The sequence below is a fragment of the Quercus lobata genome, chromosome 6 (genome assembly GCF_001633185.2).
Source record: "Quercus lobata isolate SW786 chromosome 6, ValleyOak3.0 Primary Assembly, whole genome shotgun sequence".
Lineage (NCBI taxonomy): Eukaryota > Viridiplantae > Streptophyta > Magnoliopsida > Fagales > Fagaceae > Quercus > Quercus lobata.
In genome coordinates, this window is record NC_044909.1 from 44,908,740 (window position 1) to 44,928,816 (window position 20,077).

At 40.4% G+C, this 20,077-nt stretch overlaps 1 protein-coding gene across 1 annotated transcript; it reads right to left on the minus strand.

Annotated features, from left to right (window-relative positions):
• Window positions 1–16,345: 16,345 nt before the first annotated feature.
• On the minus strand, window positions 16,346–19,416 carry LOC115994885 (calcium uniporter protein 2, mitochondrial-like). Its single transcript, XM_031119200.1, has 2 exons — window positions 18,715–19,416; window positions 16,346–17,030 (listed from the first exon to the last, which is right to left on the minus strand). Exons 1-2 carry the CDS (start codon window positions 19,270–19,272, stop codon window positions 16,545–16,547), a joined length of 1,044 nt encoding a protein of 347 aa, XP_030975060.1. The 5' UTR covers window positions 19,273–19,416; the 3' UTR covers window positions 16,346–16,544.
• Between the last annotated feature and the right edge of the window lie 661 nt (window positions 19,417–20,077).

The window sequence follows — 20,077 nt, forward strand, 5'->3', positions numbered from 1 at the left end:
CCACCTCCTCAGCCAGCCTTGTCTCTATGTCTAACACCCCTCATTCATAGGATGCTGCCTTCTCAGTCTCAGCAATGTCCCTGGCCACCTGAGCTGTTTCTTTAACTTTTTGCAACTCAGCCTTGAGATCCAGTACCAACTGTTTCTGGGTGGCCAAATCTATCTCAGTCAAGTGAAGCAGTTTGCACTGGTCCTCGGCCTGAGCCTCGACACTCTTCAGACCCGCCTTAGCACTCAGACATGCCCTCTCCGAGGTAGTCATGTTATTGGTGAGCTTTTTATTCTGCTGTTTAGCAGCCTCCAATTTCTTACATTGGCCTCGGCGCGGAGATTAGCTTCTACTTTAGCCTCATTCCACACTTCCTTGACCCATTCTTCGGCCACAACAACCTCCTGAATAGCTTAAGCATAGGCAACAAAGGGATAAGTTAATAAAAAAAAAAAAAAAAAAAATCACTATTGATAAAGATTACCAAGAAACTTACCATGCCTAAACCCCTCCTCAGGGATGAAAAGAGCTCTGGTCGCCTCATGCGCCTTAGAGCATCCATATCCTTGGGAAGAAGGAGAGGACACTCCAACACCTCGACCACATGGTAAGCGTGACCTCTCTGGAACTCCATTATGGTGGAGTTCCAGGGTAATGCTAAGCCATCCAACTCCAGCTTAGGGTTCCAAGTTGGATGGCGCACTTCAGCTGAGTGCTCAGCTCCCTTATTTTCCACTGAGGAGGACCTCCCTCTCTCCCTTGTTGTCTTTTGCAGCTTAGGGTCCTTCTTAGGGATCAACTCTCCCTCCTCAACAAACTCTTTTTCCTTCCTCTTCTTCTTCAGGTCTGGGTTAGGAAGCAGGCCGAGCGGATTTGGGAATGGGGGAAGGGGAGCATGGGGAGGAAGCTGGGTCTGTAGGGCCTCCTTAAATGATGACCCTTTGTTTCTCCCAGCTATTAAATCTTTCAGGCCTCTCCTCGGGTTCAGGGCCATCTCTTCCTCTTCTTCAGAACTAGTATAAACCCGGCCAACTACAAGTCTTGGAGAATTGGTCGCGGAGAATCTGTCAAGTTCAACTTCAGAATCCAAGGGCTCCACAAGTCTTTCTGGCACCTCTCCTTCTTCTTTGAAGCGGAATTGGTCAATCTTGGCCTTAAGGGATAGATGCGAGGAGGTTGTTTCCTCCCTCGGGGCAACTACTTCTCAGGGAGAGCATTGAAAAGGTAGTTCAACTAGTGGAAGGTCTCTCCGAGCCAAAAAGCCAGGCACAGAAACGTCTATTCGGGAATCTGGGGTAACCGGCTCTTATTACTTGGCCCACGTCCTGGAATGTTCTTGATAGAAGCTCGTAGTTGAGTATCAAGTGGACGACTCGCAACTGCCTGTCTTCACTTATAAATATCTCCAACTTCAGCAACTTGTTGAGACTTGGAACGTTGACCAGGCTAAGTCTTGGAGCAACGTACCTTTTATCTGTAAAAACATCTGAGGAGGAAATCAGGGTTAGATCAATGAAAATTATTGTTAGAGAAAGGTGAAGTGTTAAAAGTGAAAGGAAGTAAAGCTAAAAGGGCTAAATCCCCTGTCGAGGGACCTAATCCTAGGGTACCCCACCTGGCTTTCCCTCTCAAGTTGGGCAGTGAAGACCGTCGTGCCACTTCCCGGAGACGATCAGGTAATCATTCTTCATGCCCTTGTTGGACTTAGGAAGACATGATACCATTCTAACAATGTCAGACCGGGATTTGAGATAAAATCCCGCGCCATAAAGGGAATGGCACTCATATAGGTGAACGACGTCGTGCCATGTGAGCCCTAAGTTCATCTGCTTGTTCAGAGCATCTGCACTCCCTAAAACTCTAAACAGGTTGGGAGCGCACTGGTGGGGACACAGTCTGTGGTTGATTAGGTAATCTCTGGTTACCCTACCCATGGGAAGTGTCATTCCTCCCTCTAAAAAGACGATCATAGGAATGACAACTTCACCTTCTTTTCTATCTGTAAGAATTTGGTCTGGGGCACAATATTGCAGGGTTACTCCCTGCGGGATGTGGTATCTAGCCCTAAAATCCTCCATACCGGCCGGAGAGTCTATGAGGTGCTTGAACCTACCCATCTAAGCAAGCTAAGGGGATGTGAAAGAGATTTTTAAAAGAAAGAAGTAAAGAATAGAAGGCCGAGGAGAAAAAAGCTTAAAGACGTAAAAACTTACAAGGACAAGTGTGTATGTTGATCCCTAAACTTGTAAAATATTCAAAGATTTCTTAAGAAAAGGGGTGGAGAGATTTAAGAACTTAGAAAACCTTGAAGGTTTGAGTGTCTGAGATCTCTAGAAAACTTGAAGACTTGTGAAATGAGGGAAAATGATTTCCCCATGTACCTTATATAGGAGGCGAAATTGAGTGGGAGTTATCGTGCTCAAAATTCAAGAAGAAATGTCCACTGTAGGATCTCTGCCTCACCGTTAGATGCGGAGAACAAAGCGCCGCCTGGAGCAATTAATGATGCATTGCGAGCTCCGAAGCGTCAGTAACAATTATGGGGAGTGCAAAACGGTGCTCCCACGTGTGTAAATCAAAGGAATAAATAGTTTTAACTCTTAAGAAATCAAAACTCCACTTTTTCTCCTCGAATGAAAGGGAAAAAACTGGAGTTTTAAGGGGCTATTGTAGGAATAAGGGCCCAAATTATATATTGGGCTTTGGACCTTGGCCGAGAACGTAGGGTGATCTGAGGATGAATAAATAGTAGTGGGTGGGTTAAGTTCAGAGTTCCATGAGTAGGTTACAAATGAAAAGGTAGGCCGAGGAGGAATATCTCCTCGGATAAGCCAAGCACAGGTCAAATGTATATTATAATATTCAAGGTGACCTTCCAGGAAATTTCAGTAATAGAGACGTTCATCATGAACGTACAAGAGGGATGGGAGCTCAGAAATATCTAAGGGAAAGCTGCTACCACTGTATTGAATACTCTGCAGCTAACTCCCTGGTCGCATTAATGAGGAAGTGATCTCTGAATAGTGTTTTCTCAGCCTTACAGCTACTCCCAAAGACTTCGGGAGGGGGTGGATGGGGCAAGGATCCACTTGAGCAATCTACTGTCCACGTGTAGGGGAAAGTTGAGAAGGGAAGATGATATAAATTAGAGGGAGAACCCTGAGAGATGGGGATCAGAAATTTGGAAGAGAAAGCACTGTAGCAGCTTGAACCATATCTGTAACCATTTTCAATCAATATCTACTAGAATATACCTCCTTGGATTGTGCCGAAAACAAATTTACTTAGATAAATCCTGTCCATTTCTATCTGATTATCTTTTAAAATCCATTCTAACTGTTAAGTCATTCATTAGAGCCTAATTCTCCAACTCACTCTCTACAAATTCATTATATTAGGCTTATTGGACTTGGATCCAATCATACCTTGGGCCTAGAATCCAAAACGTGCTCTTACAAAATGCTATTAGATTACTCCTATATATATACTTATATATATATATATTAAGGGTTAATACTTTTACCTTTGATAATTTTGAATATAGATGTTATAAATATATTTTTATTTGATTTATTTAGTTAATTTTTTTCTAATACTATAGCATAAATTATAGGCGAAAAACACATTTTGGTCCCTACATTTTCAGCCGATTTCCGTTTTAGTCCCTAAGTTTTTTTTTTACCGCTTTTAGTCCCTCTCCTGAAAAACGCTTCCATTTTAGTCCCTCCCGTTACATCAGAAACGGATATTGCAGACGTGGCAAACGGCAAAGTCAAAAAATAATAAACTAATGTCCACGTGGCCTAAATTAATAATAAAAAATATTTTTTAATGCCACATCAGCATCTAAATTAAAAAAATTAAAAACTCTCATAAAAAAAATCCTTAAATAAAAAAATTAATTTATTAATTCTAACTAAATAAAAAAAATTAAAAACTCTCATAAAAAAAAAATCAAAAACAAATTTAAAACTAAACCCAGCAAGAACAACAAAACCCAGAAAGAACTAAACCCAGCAAGAACAAACTAAACTCAGCAAGAACATAAACCTAGAAAGAACTAAACCCATCAAGAACATAAACTCGGCCTTTTTCATAAACCCAGCAAGAACATAAACCCAGCAAGAACTAAACCCAGCAAGAACATAAAACCAGAAAGAACTAAACCCAGCAAGAACATAAACCCACAAGCTTTCTCTCTAAATACTCCAATGCCCAGATTTATTATTATCTCCTTCCATTTATACTAAACCTCACCGTTTTCTGATTACTCACTGAAAATATATTTATAAAAAAAAAAAAAAAAATTCAATCTTTTTTTTGGTTGTTGTTGAAATGGTGCATCACGTTCTCTTTCCGTCCGGTGAAGAAGTTATCGACCACGATCACGCTATCGCCTCGCTCCATCAGACGGTCGACCAAGTGGGACCCAACGAACCCGGCCCCGCCAGTCACCACGATCCGCAAACCCTTGCGTTTTAGCCCCAAGGGGACTTTGCTGGAGCTGTACATGTGGAAAGCAGAGCGGTGCTCGTACATGGGTTTTTGGTCGTACTGGCTAAGCCATGTCGTCGTTTCCGAGATCGTGAAGTGTCCGTACTCGACACCATTTCGGTAACCCAGTAAAAAAATATATTTATAAAAAAATAAGGCTCTCTGAAAATATGGGTTTGAATTTAATTTTTTGAGTTTTAAATTTGCCGTGTTTGTGTTTTGTTAATCTTGTTTTTGCTGGGTTTTAAATTTTTTGTTCTTGCTAGGTTTAGTTTGTTCTTGCTGGGTTTAGTTCTTTCTGGGTTTTGTTGTTCTTGCTGGGTTTAGTTTTAAATTTTTTTATTATTTTTTTTTTTTTTTGATGAGAGTTTTTAATTTTTTTTATTTAGTTAGAATTAATAAATTAATTTTTTTATTTAAGGATTTTTTTTTATGAGAGTTTTTAATTTTTTTAATTTAGATGCTGATGTGGCATTAAAAAATATTTTTTATTATTAATTTAGGCCACGTGGACATTAGTTTATTATTTTTTGACTTTGCCGTTTGTCACGTCTGTAATATCCGTTTCTGATGTAACGGCAGAGACTAAAATGGTAGCGTTTTTCAGGAGAGGGACTAAAAGCGGTAAAAAAAAAACTTAGGGACTAAAACGGAAATCGGCTGAAAATGTAGGGACCAAAATGTGTTTTTCGCCTAAATTATAATTAAAATAGTTATTAGTTGAATATGTTTGATTTCTTAAAAAATATATAATTTATATATGTATATTTATAATTTTTCATAAATTTATATAGTGTATGTATATGTTACAATACGTTATGATAAACAATACATAAAAATAAAAATAAAAAATATTCACATTTTAACAATTATGGATTATTATGATGCATTAGACCCCATACCATCATTTTGTCTAGATTCAATTTACTGAATTTACCAACACTTCCACATCTGGATTCAATTTAATAACACTTATTTATTATTGTACTATACTTATACTTTTGTACTATTAAAAGTAGGTCATTATTCTATAATCCGATATAGATTATAGAGTCTCCATACAGTTTATGGGTGAGTATCTTATATTAAGCATAGGTTTGAGAGGGCTATCATGATACATCGCAGACCCAAGCCCATCATTTCGTCTAGATTCAAATCAGTGAATTTACAGACACTTCTACGTCTAGGTTCAATTTTCTAACACTTCTTTATTATTGTACCATACTTACTAAAATTAAGTCATTAGCCTATAATCCTGTATAGAGGCTCCATAAAGTTCTTGGGTGTTTATCTTATATTAAGCGTAAACTTGAGAGGGCTATCTTGAATCATGATACATCATAGACCCAAGCCCATCATTTAATTTAGGTTCAATTTAGTGAGTATACTGACACTCCTACGTCTAGATTTAATTAACTAACCCTTCTATCCCATTGTACAATAAGCCCTTTGAAGTCACTGATGGTGATTATCTACCGCTCCCCACTCCCACCCCCCCCCCACCCCCCCCCCCAAAAAAAAAAAAAAAAATCTGCCGTGGGAGACATTTAGGAAGAATAAAAAATAAAGATTATGCTATGAATAGAGAAAGATAGAAGAAAGATGTGCGGAGCATATATATATATATATATATATATATATATATACTAAAATTTTGTACACATTTCATTCACTTTTCTTTCTTCTCTCCCCCACATCTTCCTCCATTTAATTTGAAGATAGGAAAAAAGACACAAACATTTTGACTTTACTGTATGTATATAATTATAAATATTTGTATTTTGGAAAATTACATGTTATGAATAAAAGTGAGAATTTATAGTAAAGATTAAAAAAATAAAAGAGAAAAGTGGCTTAAATAAAGAAATATGTGTTCCAATTTACAAGAAAAATAAATTCAAAAAGTAAGATAGAAGGTTTTTATTCTCTCGTGAGCAGTAGCACACAATAAAGCATACCGAAGTTTTACTGTTTTACACAATAGTCTGTGCCTCTGCGGTGATACTTGTTTTTTTTTTTTTTTTATTCAATTTTTTAACTTCCCTTGTAAAATAACTAAAGTTTAAAATTGAATATATATATATATATATATATATAATGCATGGCATACTGCAATCAGTGTAACATAAAATAAAATACAAAAAGTGAGACAAAAATATGTTTATTCCCATGAGAGACCACACTAGCGTAATGAAAAAGGTTAAAACCTAGATACAAACCCACAAAAGTGTCTTAAAACAAAAACAAATGGACAGCTAACATGCCAACGGGGCAGAATGCCATTGCCTATGAGGCACCACTTCTTTGAAACAATCAAGCAACTGCATAATTATTTCCAATAAATATATATAGGTGTGGGGCCATAGAACTTACGACCCGGCCCACTTTCCACTAGGGCCCAGGGCCCATGCCGAGGAGGGTAGTTGCCGAGGACGAGTAGGAAATGACCAAATAGCCTAGAGACGCAGCCGAGGATGACCCTGTCCTCGGCATCCCAAGACTTCGAAGGGAAGAATGACATGCCATCAAAGGCAGTCTTCAAAAGGCCCCCAGGAGAAAAGGCGAGTAGAATGGGACCCACGTGGGGGTACTGTGTGGAGGTGGTTCAAGGTAAATACGTCCCCTCCGCATTGAATGCGTCCACAAATATCCTAACCATATTAATGAGAAAAGACGCCTGAACAGTGTGGCTTCGATTATTGCAACTAACAAAAAGCAAGAGAAGGCGGCTAATGGGACAGATACTTGAACAGGCACCTGCCTGATCAACAGGTGGAGGGCCAGGATCAGCCAAGAAAGGCTATATAATGTGAAGATTGATGCGCCTAAGTGGAGGCTGGGAGAAAAAGGCCAAGAACCAGAGCCTCCCAGACCGCCTCAAGGAGAAAGACTCCTCGAGTGAACACGGTTTAATTCTGTATGAACACCACGACTAACCACCGTCTGGTGACCAAGGCCTAGCCTTTCAAACCACGCTCTACAAATGATATTGTTTGGGCCTTTTTACGTGCGAACCCAATATCATTTTGGGTCGTTACAAATTGAGTCCTTACAATTGGCGCCGTCTGTGGGAAGGCTTGTATGTTGGCACAGGCAGTGGGTAGAGAAAGTCTCCCCGTCACTTCCAATGGCCTGTCATAGTGCTCTAGCACAGAGTTCCATTAGGGGCTATGCTTTTTCATTAGGGGCTACGCTTCGAAACGTCAGTAGAGCGGATGGTTCTAGGGGCTTGGCCGAGAGGCTAATCTCCCCAAACCAATATCCCACATCTTGGCCGAGGGACTAATCTCCCCAAACTTAAAAATCAAGTTTTGGACAGAACCAAGGTATTGCATGGTCCTCGGACTCAAACCTATAGGAAAACCAACTACTTGAAAATCGAGTTTTTGACAGAACCAAGGTATTGCATGGTCCTCGGACTCAAACCTATGGGGAAACCAACTACTTAAAAATCGAGTTTTGGACAAAACCAAGGTATTGCATGGTTCTCGAACTCAAACCTATGGGAAAACCAACTACTTAAAAATCGAGTTTTGGACAGAACCAAGGTATTGCATGGTCCTCGGACTCAAACCTATAGGGAAACCAACTACTTGAAAATCAAGTTTTGGACAGAACCAAGGTATTGCATGGTCCTCGGACTCAAACTTATAGGGAAACCAACTACTTAAAAATCGAGTTTTGGACAGACCCAAGGTATTGCATGGTCCTCGAACTCAAACCTATGGGGAAACCAACTACTTGAAAATCGAGTTTTTGACAGAACCAAGGTATTGCATGGACCTCGGACTCAAACCTATGGGGAAACCAACTACTTGAAAATTGAGTTTTGGACAGAACCAAGGTATTGCATGGTCCTCGGACTCAAACCTATGGGGAAACCAACTACTTGAAAATCAAGTTTTGGACAGAACCAAGTTATTGCATGGTCCTCGGACTCAAACCTATGGGGAAACCAACTACTTGAAAATCAAGTTTTGGACAGAACCAAGGTATTGCATGGTCCTCGAACTCAAACCTATGGAGAAACCAACTACTTAAAAATCGAGTTTTGGACAGAACCAAGGTATTGCATGGTCCTCGGACTCAAACCTATGGGGAAACCAACTACTTAAAAACTGAGTTTTGGACAGAATCAAGGTATTGCATGGTCCTCGAACTAAAACCTATGGGGAAACCAACTACTTAAAAACTGAGTTTTGGACAGAATCAAGGTATTGCATAGTCCTCGAACTCAAACCTATGGGGAAACCAACTACTTAAAGGAAATCTGGATACTAAGTTGGACCTAACAACACACGAAACATCTCGGATGATGCCTATATCTCCATTGAAGGAGGTTCAGACACGAGTTCAATGTCCTATAGGTGCGGGTAAGCTAACGTTCCGAAACATGATTCTAAATATATCGCATGCACAACCATTCGTACATGTTAAGATAACTAGTTCAAGAATCATAAACAATAGTAAGTATCGACGAGGGCAACTAACATGTAATCAAAAGGAAAGAGGAAGAAAAGAATTTCATATATGTGTTCAACAGGTTCAAACTACAAGCAAACTACAAGGTTTTCAAAATAAAAGAGAAACTAGTTAATCATTAAACTAAAAACAAATACGGAGGTTGGCCGGGGTTTCTACTTCTTCAATTCTATGTCGGCCACATCCTGGGAAGGCAGAACAGGACCAGCTTCGACGCCCTGGAGGACAATCCCTTCTGGGGAAGACTGAGCAGGATCGGTGTCGGTACTCTTAGGGACCTCAGCGAGGGGAATTACCTGCAGGGGCTGGGCAAGTATGGCTGGCTCTTCGGCATCAGGGATCTGAGCGCTGAGCTTGCTGACCATAAGCTCAGCATCCTCTTTGGGCACCTCGGGATCCATACTTTCAAGTGCTTCTATCACATCATGAAGCCCTCCCCCTTTAAGCGACTCGCCAGGAGGGACGTTAATCTGTGCAGCTTCTGACTGAGCAACCCCTGCCTCGTGTTGATCGCTCACAGCTTCGGAGTTGGCAGAGGCGGCCTCACGGATGGCTAGAGGGTAAAATATGCTCTCCGCCTTCCACAAATCAGATGAAGCATCCACCCCAGCTTGCTTTAAGGCCTCTTCCCAAACTTGGGAGCAGTATAGCCTGCACACCCCAGGAATTTGGGCTTTAAGGGAGGCTTGGGTTTCAGCTACCCCCATATTGTAACCCTCATCCTTGGCCTTGTCCCTAGTAGCTTCGGCCTCGTTTCTGGCAAACTCAGCCTCCTGCTTGGCCCTCACGACTTCGTCCCGGGCATACTCTGCCACACCTTTAGCATTCTCTGCCGTGATCAGTCTTTTCTTCAAATCACTGATCTGCTCCTTGGCTATTTGCAACTGATCATCGGCTTCGAGTAGACGTTTTGTCTGTTCCTCGGCCTGTTTTTGGGTGCCATCTAAACCCGCTGAGGCGCTATCCCTTTCTCGGATAGCCTCCTTTAACGCATCCTTGGCCTTTGCGAGGTTATCCTCGGAAGCTTTGAGAGTCCGCACGACACCTATGCGTTTGGAGCGTTCATTCTCGGCGGCCTTACTCTGCTTGTTAACTTCCTCCTCCATCCTATAAGTGGCCTGGAGAGCCTGTCAAGTGAGATAAATACACCGTGAGTGACAGACCGGGAGCAAGAGTTAATAAAGTTTTAGGTTTCAAGAGCCTTACCATGCCCAAGTACCTCTTCGTACTGAGGAAAACCTCCTGCATCCTCATTTTCTTCAACTCATCCACGTCGGTGGGAAGTAGCATGGTTCTCCCTAATGCGTCGGCCACATAACCGCCCTCGCCATCTCCAAGGTCCCTCATGGACGTGGTTTCCAGCAGTGGCCCCCCGTGGAGCATTGGGGCGGGAAGCCAAGCGCTTGGCAAGGATTGGGCCTCGATTCCCTTCCCCTTGCTTTGGGCGAATTGGGCTTCGGTCTCTTTACCCTTGCTTTGGTGCCCAATCTTTAATTGTTTCACACGCGGGGTTTCATCCCTCTCCTTAGAATATTGGGACTTTCCCCCGTCCATGACTTCCTTACCCTTGGGACTACTCTTTCTCTTTGAGTCAGTGGGCTCTGGCCAAGGAGGCAGAGTTGATTGGGGAGAAGCAGGAAGTTTGGAGCGGGGAGATTGTGACTGGGACTTGGTAGAGGATGACCTGGTTTGGATGGTCTGGGGCTGAGGTGGTGGAGAGGGAGCACTGGACTGTGGTGTTCCTTGCGCACCCTTCCCCGGTTGACCCTCGAGGAGGTCGAATAAGCTGGTCGGGGGCTTTCTCTTAATTCCCATCTCGGCTCGGGAGGATGTACCCACTAACAATAGCTCCGCTTCGGACAAGTCTGGGTCCCCTAGATCGCCAGAAGAATCCTCGGATGGGTCGGCTTGATCAAATGCCCCAAAACCCTCCTCGGACGGATCCAAATTATCTTTGTCCTCCGCTGCGCGATGAAGCGACGAAGAGCCCACCAATGGGATGCCCTCTGGGACAGGAGATCCTTCGGAGATCAAAAACCCTTGTTCAACTACTTTAATTTTTGGAAGCCAAGGACGGCTAGCGCTAATCACGTGCTTTGGGTTGGCAAACGACTTCTGAAGGGGAGCGTACCCTAAGATTTTTTGAGCGGCTCTGACTTGACCATCTTTGTCATTTACAAAAACTGCCGCCTGAAGAACAGTCTCCAAGTCCACCCGGTTAACTAGGTGAAAGTGCCGATGAAAGGCGTTGGGATCTGCAGGAAAAAGACATGCACATGGTTAGTAACCAAACCACGTCAAATTAAAATGGTGCAAAGGATCAGTGCCCTTCCACTCTCTATACCCCACCTGGTTCTCCCTCCACCATTGGGCATGGAACGCCGTCGTGCCATTCCCCAGATACAATAAGAAAGTCTTTGTTCAACCCCTTGCTGGAGTCGGAGAGGCACTGAATTAACCGAACCCTTTCGTCTCTAGTCTTCATATAATAGATTTTACCCTTTAATTTTTGGAGATTGTCGCACCAATTCACGTCATGATGGGTTAGTCTTAGCCCCATTTTCTCATTTAGGGCATCCACACAACCCAGAATCCTAAACATATTGGCGACGCACTGGGTGGGAGCTAACCGGAAATGCCTAAGGTAATTCTTCATTACTGGCCCCATGGGGATTCTCATACCCCCCCTCTACGAAGGCGATAACAGGAATTACCACATCGCCCGTATTTCTCAGAATATGCCACTCCCCCATCTTATAGTGCCTCAAACTCACGTTGGGGGGAATTCTATAATCGGCGATGAACTTTTCCATTGCCTCTTCGGTCTCAACCAATTTCCTCAGTCTCATTTTAACCATCTCTAAGAACTACTATACAGACTCAACCAACTACGGGAGAAGGAAGGGAACAAGAGAAAAATAAACTCAGAAAAGAAAAAGCACGAGTTAATGGAGGCAGAGAACTTACAGAAAAGAGGAAAGGTGTCTCGGACAGGCTTTTTGTGCTGGAGATAGACTTGAATTTGGACGAAAATTCAGATGAGCCCAAGGTATATGCACTAGAACTCTTAAGTGCAAAACTGAAGAGACAAATCAGTTCCAAAAATCATTTGTGCCTCCCATCGAAAGTAACTGCACGAATTTTCCCGCCCATAAAGGCCAGGAAATCTCCACCGTTAGATCTCCATCACGTCGTTGAACGTGGGAAGCACAGAGCCGCCTGCATTTAATGAGGACACGTTTCACCTTCCAAATGCTTTAAGAATGTGTCTCGAGCAGGCGAAAAGTCTCGGGAACCGATAGGTGACAAGGATTGACAAGCATTGATAGACGTCTGATGTCATCAAAACCCTCATATCCGTCCGAGGAGCCGGATAGCAGGATTTTGAGGGGCTATAGTAGGGCTAGAGAACTTACGACCCGGCCCACTTTCCACTAGGGCCCAGGGCCCGTGCCGAGGAGGGTAGTTGCTGAGGACGAGTAGGAAATGACCAAATAGCCTAGAGACGCAGTCGAGGATGACCCTGTCCTCGGCATCCCAAGACTTCGAAGGGAAGAATGACATGCCATCAAAAGCAGTCTCCAAAAGGCCCCAAGGAGAAGAGGCGAGTAGAATGGGACCCACGTGGGGGTACGGTGTGGAGGTGGTTCAAGGTAAATACGTCCCCTCCGCATTGAATGCGTCCACAAATGTTCTAACCATATTAATGAGAAAAGACGTCTGAACAGTGTGGTTTCGGTTATTGCAACTAATAAAAAGCAAGAGGAGGCGGCTGATGGGACAGATACTTGAATAGGCACCTGCCTGATCAACAGGTGGAGGGCCAGGATCAGCCAAGAAGGGCTATATAATATGAAGACTGATGCGCCTAAGTGGAGGCTGGGAGAAAAAGGCCAAGAACCAGAGCCTCCCAGACCGCCTCAAGAAGAAAGACTTCTCGAGCGAACACGGTTTAATTCTGTATGAACACCACGACTAACCACCGTCTGGTGACCAAAGTCTAGCCTTTCAAACCCACGTTCTACAAATGATATTGTTTGGGCCTTTTTACGTGCGAACCCAATATCATTTTGGGTCGTTACAAATTGAGTCCTTACAATAGGATTATGGGTGCTAATTATATAGACTTACTGATTTAATTAATCAATTGAACAATACCTAAGTTCAATCCATATAAAATTATATATATTTAAATTCAGTAGTAATCCAAAATTGAATTGTCATACAGAATTGTTCTCAAAAAAAGAAAAAAAAAATGCCATACAGGCCGCGTGGAACATTTGACGGGTACACCGAGTAGGATGAGACAATAGATAAGTAGTTCAGCACCAATAGTATAACAGCCTGTGAAAATTGTGAGATATTCATATATTATGCCAATATGCAATAACATTCACGTTTCTTATAATTTATATGATACATATATGATACATCCCCAACAAACAAAACGACATGAAAAACCTACTCTATGCCCATGCGCAAGGTTGGCATGACAACCATTTATTAGTCATACTATCTAATTGCAACGTTACCAATCATCCAATTCTTCAAGTTACCACATAAATTATATATATATATATATATATATATAGAAAGTTTCAACCTATGGTGTTCGCTCATAATGATAACTCTTTATAATCAAACCAAGACACCAATCGGTATTTGTCCAATTCTTCAAGTTACCACATAAATTATATATATATATATATAGAGAGAGAGAGAGAGAGAGAGAGAGAGAGAGAGAGAGAGAGAGAGAGAAAGTTTCAACCTATGGTGTTCGCTCCTAATGATAACTCTTTATCATCAAACCAAGACACCAATCGATATTTGGTGTAAACGGGGATTGAACCCTTGTTCTCTTATACAACCATTAGACTAGTTGAACTAACTGGAACCCACATTTGTATATTTCAATATTGCAATATTCTCTTTCCCCATTATTTTACTAGAGCCAAATCCAAAATTGTAAAGATGGATTATAAATTGGGCGGTGAGAGATTCATCATGTTGGGCTTTGGTATTATTAAAAAACCATTTGATTAAATTTTGTTTAAGATGATTATAGAGCAACAAGTCCCAACCCTTTTGCCTACCTTCTATGCAATGAATGAAGCACCCATTGTTTTCTTGAAGGTTCCTCGACCTTGACCTCGAGTGTATCGACTTAAGCTGAATGGGCGGGGGGCCATGCAAGCTGAGCCACACCAATCGGACCATTCTAGGAGGTTGCTTAACGTGACCACTGAACTTGGACTTGACAAATTGGCATGGTACACCTACTTCATGTGAATTTGTGGACAGAAAAACACGTCACAATATTCGGGTTTTCAAATTCAACACCATAGAATAAAAGTCCCAGACTGACAAGGTTAAAAAGACTTAATTACATTGACTGATAAAAAGTGTGAAGAGTGCGTGAGTAAGACTTGGCCTGTCCAAGAAAAACCTTCCCTAGATCAGCACTCTCACCAGGAAAGACCTTTGAAATTTGAATACAAACACAAATGCCATCAATTTCGGGATGCCTCAATAAAGTAGAAACATGGCATCTCCATGAACCTTCCAATGTCCTATTTATACACATCACTATCCTTATGGAGCACACCGAGCAGCTTGAGGGTCAAGACTGGCACATTTGGTTAGAATTGATCAAATACAAACACTACCCTCAAAGACTCACTCTCCCTTATATTCACATTTACCGTTCACTACTCTTCAAAAGGACATTTATATGGACAAAGTTTAGCTACAAATTAGCTGTAACTAAGGCTACAACCTTACTTAATAAAATAAATATTACTACATATTTTGAAAATCTAAACGTTGAATTACATGTTCTTTACACTCTTAATACACATATCAAATTTTATATCAATCAAATATTATTTACCATGTGATCTATAAGCTTATATTTTATGCATAATTTTAAACTACAAAAAACTTGCATTTTAAATAATTTATTAATGACATAGCAATTGATCTTTAATTTTTTAGAAATTTTGCAAACATGGAGGATATAAGAAGAAGATATAATCCAATTGTGGATTTGTCAAAATTCACCTCCAATAAAAAGATATTGAGTAAAGTTGTAGTCTTAGACTACAACCAATTTTGTAGCTAAACTTTATCCCATTTATATATCATTAAAATTCAAAATCATGAAGAATTATGTATTAATATCTTTAATGATCTCTTAGATGTATTTATTTGGTTTTTGCTTGAGGTTGAGAATTGATGATCATATCTACTCTGCTCTCTATAATTTACTTCACGATTTGAGGGATGTGGTTTAGGTTGCAAAGGATCAAACTTTGTGAGGGATGAGAAGGCCTAGTTAATGAACTTTTAACAATAAAATTTTCATTTTTTTTTTTCCTTTACTTGAATGGATTTGGATCCAACTTTGTGAGAAAGAAGTTAAAAAGGCAAAATGTAAAAAATTAAAAGATTCTAATACAAGGCTAATATTAAGAAGTCAATTTTTAAACTTTCAATTTCAGTCTTTAAAAGACAATTAAATAGTCAAATAGACTTAACTCTTAAGAGCATCTTCAGCAGATTAGCAAAATTTTTGTACTGTTTGACTAATGAACAGTGACATTTAGCTTTTGCCTACCCACTTTTCAAATACACTTTCCAACAGATTCTCTATCTCATTCTTTATCTCATTTAAATATTATTTTTTTCATTCATTATTTATTCTTTTTTTAACAACTACACATCTTTCAACATTTTTTTATTCAACACCTAATTATTATGATAGAAAATAAGAATTTGAAGAATGAACAGTGCCCATCAGACTTAATGGGCTACTGTTCATGAGCCCAAAAAAAAACTGACTTTGCCGAATCCGCTGGAGCATCCACAGTGCACAAGTTCTCTTTATTATAGCTAATATACACGGATGGCTATGCTTTGGAGATGCTCTAACTATTTGAAGCAATTTACACGGTTCAATGAATTGGCTCCAGCTTTATTTTTTATATTTTTTAAGTACAGCTTGAATATTTTATGTGAATTAGCCCATGGACTCGAAATTTTACTGCATTTCTTTTGGCATATGTCATAGTCGTTATCTCTGAATGACCTTCCCTATAAGGCAAGAAAATCCAACGATAGATGAAGAAATAGGTATATCCTATCCAATACAAATACTCTACCAAATTTTAATTAATTTCTTGCAGGTTTGAAACGCAAAGTAGGAATTCCAGTCCAAATTGGTGAGGATCTTAATACCTTTGTTGCTGGGGTATTGAATAGGACTTGCTTTTGATTATGTCAGCCATCTTTTGGTTATGTTACTACGGCGTTTATTCTTTAGGCTTCTACCAGATCATAATTGCTAATTATAAATTACAATAATTGAAATACTCGTAGATATATGTCAGAACAAAATTTCATTTATAACTTGTAATTTTGATCCAGAAGGACCAGAATGATGTTAGGTGTTGGTTAAAAAAAAAACTACAAAAAGACTCAACAATACGTTATAGAAAGCCGCGTCTATTTTTTTGGGTTACATAATGCAGGGTGTTTAGAAGTTGAATTCCATATTATCCCAAGTTTTGGGGCTGTTGAATTAATGGTTTATGGTACCAAAATGAACTTTTTCAATTGGACCAGTTGAAGTTGCTGCCTGTTCTGAAAACACTGAATTGGGATAACAAGCTCTTTGGAGAGCATCATACTTTGCAATGTCAAAATTGTTGATTTTCATGAGGCGCTTCTGCTTTGATTGGAACCGACTTTGATAGAAGCCTTCAAAAGAAGGCTCTCTGGAGGTCCTGAGGAAGAATGTATATCCAGCCATGCAGTACATTGAAGTAAGGTAGAAGCAAATTGGCTCCATAACATCCCATGATAGCTCCCAAAATGTTAGCCTCATGAACCCTGCTGTTTGTAACACCAGGAACCCCAGTCCACCCCAGAGTTCCCGGCGAACCAAGATGTCGGCCTTTTTGTCGATTTCAGCCTTCTGCTTTTCCATCTCTTCCAGCTCCTTTAGTCTTGGGTCATTTGGATTGCCTCCAGGCATAGGAATAAGAGTTTGGAGGACTTTGGCAACCTGTAATCAAAGAATTTTGAAACGTTTGGGTAAAACATGGCTCAACCATGTTACTAGATGAAACTTGGGCTTTTGTAGTCCACCATTTGATAAATTCATATAGAAAAAAACAGGGAAAACAAGAAAGGCTGAAACATAAACCATTAAAGCTCAAAATAAAAACCAAGAAGCATTTAAAAATTGACTTTTTTTGGTGTGTCAGAAAAAGTAGCTATATCAGAACTTTGGGATGTCTAGTTCTTGTGTTGGACTTGAGGACTTGGGGTCTTTGGAATTGATTAAAAAGAAACTAAAATTGAAAAAAAAATTAATTAATTAAGAAATTGAAGAAAGAAATAAAGAAAGAAAGTACGAAAATCTGGTTCTAAGCCAATGAAAAATTCATGTCAGTGTAAAAATGGAAACACATAAAAGCACCACAATGTCTTAATTTTTTTTTCTTTGACAGGCACAATGTCTTAAGTGGTTCTAGGTAATGACCCGAAACAATTAAAAACTCTATTCAACAATGAAAAATTCATGCCTGTGTAAAAAAAGGTAATACATAAGAAGCTTTACTGGTTCTAGGCAAGTCCTGAAACAATCAAGCCTCTACTCACTTTAGCAACTACATTATTTACCTACATCAGTCCCAACCTCCAAAAAATTAAAACCTAGCAAACTTCCCCACCTTTTTCTTCCCCTTTCTCCCAACCCACCCAAAAAAGAGACAAAATAAAGAATCTCACACACACGAATATTTTATCAACCAACCCCAATGGCTGGTGGTGACTACTGTACCCTAAAAACCTAGCTTTATCCTTTCATTCCTTCCTCTTCCTTCTTTTCTGTCTCTATCTCTTTTTTTTACATAATTTTTCAACCCTGAATTAAAATCTCTTCCTTCTTTTCTGTCTCTATCTTTTTTTTTTTACATAATTTTTCAACCCCTAAATTAAAATCTCTACCAAAAAATTCCCAGTATCTTTTTGTAATTCTATCCTTTTCCCTCCCCAAAATTCACTAACTCAATTAAATTACAGTATGGAGCTTGTGTTCTGTACATTTTTGTACTAGACACAATACAGTGCGGACATATGTTCAAAACTGGACACATGTCCAAATTGTGTCGTATCCTGCAAAAAATGGACTGAGCACAAACTTCACCCAACTTATCTCACATTTTCCCATGCTATATAAGTATATATATATATATATATATATATTGGTTTATCTATTAATTTATTTGTTAGTTTAAATTGTGAGAGGAGGGTAGGTCATGGGTTTATCCCATAACCGGTAGTGAAAATCTGGTTCTGGTGAGTCAACACTGGAGAAACAGAAGGGCTTATATGGTCCTTCAACATCAACACCCCATCATAAACGTGGAACCCTTTACACGTTTTAGATCTGGCGTAACGTGTGTTACAACATAGTTTCAATTTCCTGTCGCAAAGAAAACACACAGACAATAATCATAAAAACTATATCAGTCCTCGGCTTTCCCAAAAATTTATAAATTTAAAAAACATTTAAAAAAAATTTCTCCTACCCCTTTCAGAACCATCATTATTATAGAATTTCCTCTGTAATAAGACAGTCAAAAATAAAAATAAAAAATAACAAAGCAAGCGAACAAATTCAAATTAATTAATTAATAAATAGAGATTTGTTTTTTTTCCATAATTTAGAATACAAAAATTACCTGTTCAGGCCTGAGTAACACGTTGTTTCCCAAGACGATAACAGTTCCGGACTCATCAAGCATCTTTGCGAGCCCAAGACCCAGATCCGGATCCGAACAACCTTCACCGCAGACCCGAACAAAGTCCGGATAAGAAATCCAACTTTGCTGGATCTCTCTCAGCCTCGTTTTCACCGCTTCCAACTGCGCCACCCTCAGTAACTTCCTAGCATGGTCCACCGTCACCTCCGGCCTCTCCGCCGGCGGAATATTCGCCGGCGGCGGAGTCAGACCATCCAGTCGGATCCTGTCCCGGGCAATGCCCATGGATTTCAGCTTCTCCAGCAGGTTATCCCCGATCGGTGGTGACCGGAGCTCCGGCTGAAAAGCAGCACCCTTGTGAAGAAACCTCCGGAAAATGCCCTTATCTCCGGGATCCGAACCAATGGCGGGCTTGTCCGGATCGGGCGGGACCCGGGTCCGGATCGAAGAGGAAGAAACCCGGCAATTCGCGACGGTCTGATTTGAGACCTTCGTTATATTGAAAAGACGCTGAGCCAGCGTCTTTCTAAACGCCATTGATACAAAAAACACAGAGACAACGAGAGAATTCTAGTTTAGGACAATCGAGAAAAAGCCCTTTTAAGTTTTATTTTTATGAATGGGTTTGGCTTTGGTTCCTTAAATAGGTGTCCTGTCTTCGAAGTCCCATTTGGATGGAGTTCATGGATGACATGGTGATGACTGATGAGGATAGACCAAAAAATTATTTCTGAAAATATCGTGATATTTTTGAACGTACCGTTTGGAACGGCTATAGTGGGGGAAATGGTTGGTTTTTCGAGGCATAGCAGTATGGCATATTCGTTTTCTTGGCCTTAAAAGCTAAGTGAAATATTCTCATGGATATGATCGTATGATTACCGGATTCATTATCTCGTATCACGAGACAACGAGTTGGGCTGGTCACCGTACACGTGGTTGGATGAGGTTTAAAGACTCGTTCAGTCACCACCGTCTGATCGTATGAATAATAATCTGGGGTTGGTGCTGGGGATGTTGACTAGCTTTTGTGAAATCTGTGATGTGCGGTGACTGAGCATAACACGTGTGATGATGAGTGCTTGTAATGTTTGACGTTGTAAAAAAGTGCGAGGAAAGAGGGTTTTGGTAGCTAAGAAAGAAAGAACTGGTGGGGGTTAGATTATTAATTACAAAGTCTTGCGTTCACGCAAACGCATCGCCACATATGCTCTGTCACTCTCTGTACACGTCTGAAAAAAAGGTCTGTTTCGCTTTTTTACGAATAACACTCCCACGAAATTAGCTCAATTGCTAAATACTAGCCAGAAAATATTTCTAACCAATTTTGAACCTAGCTTTT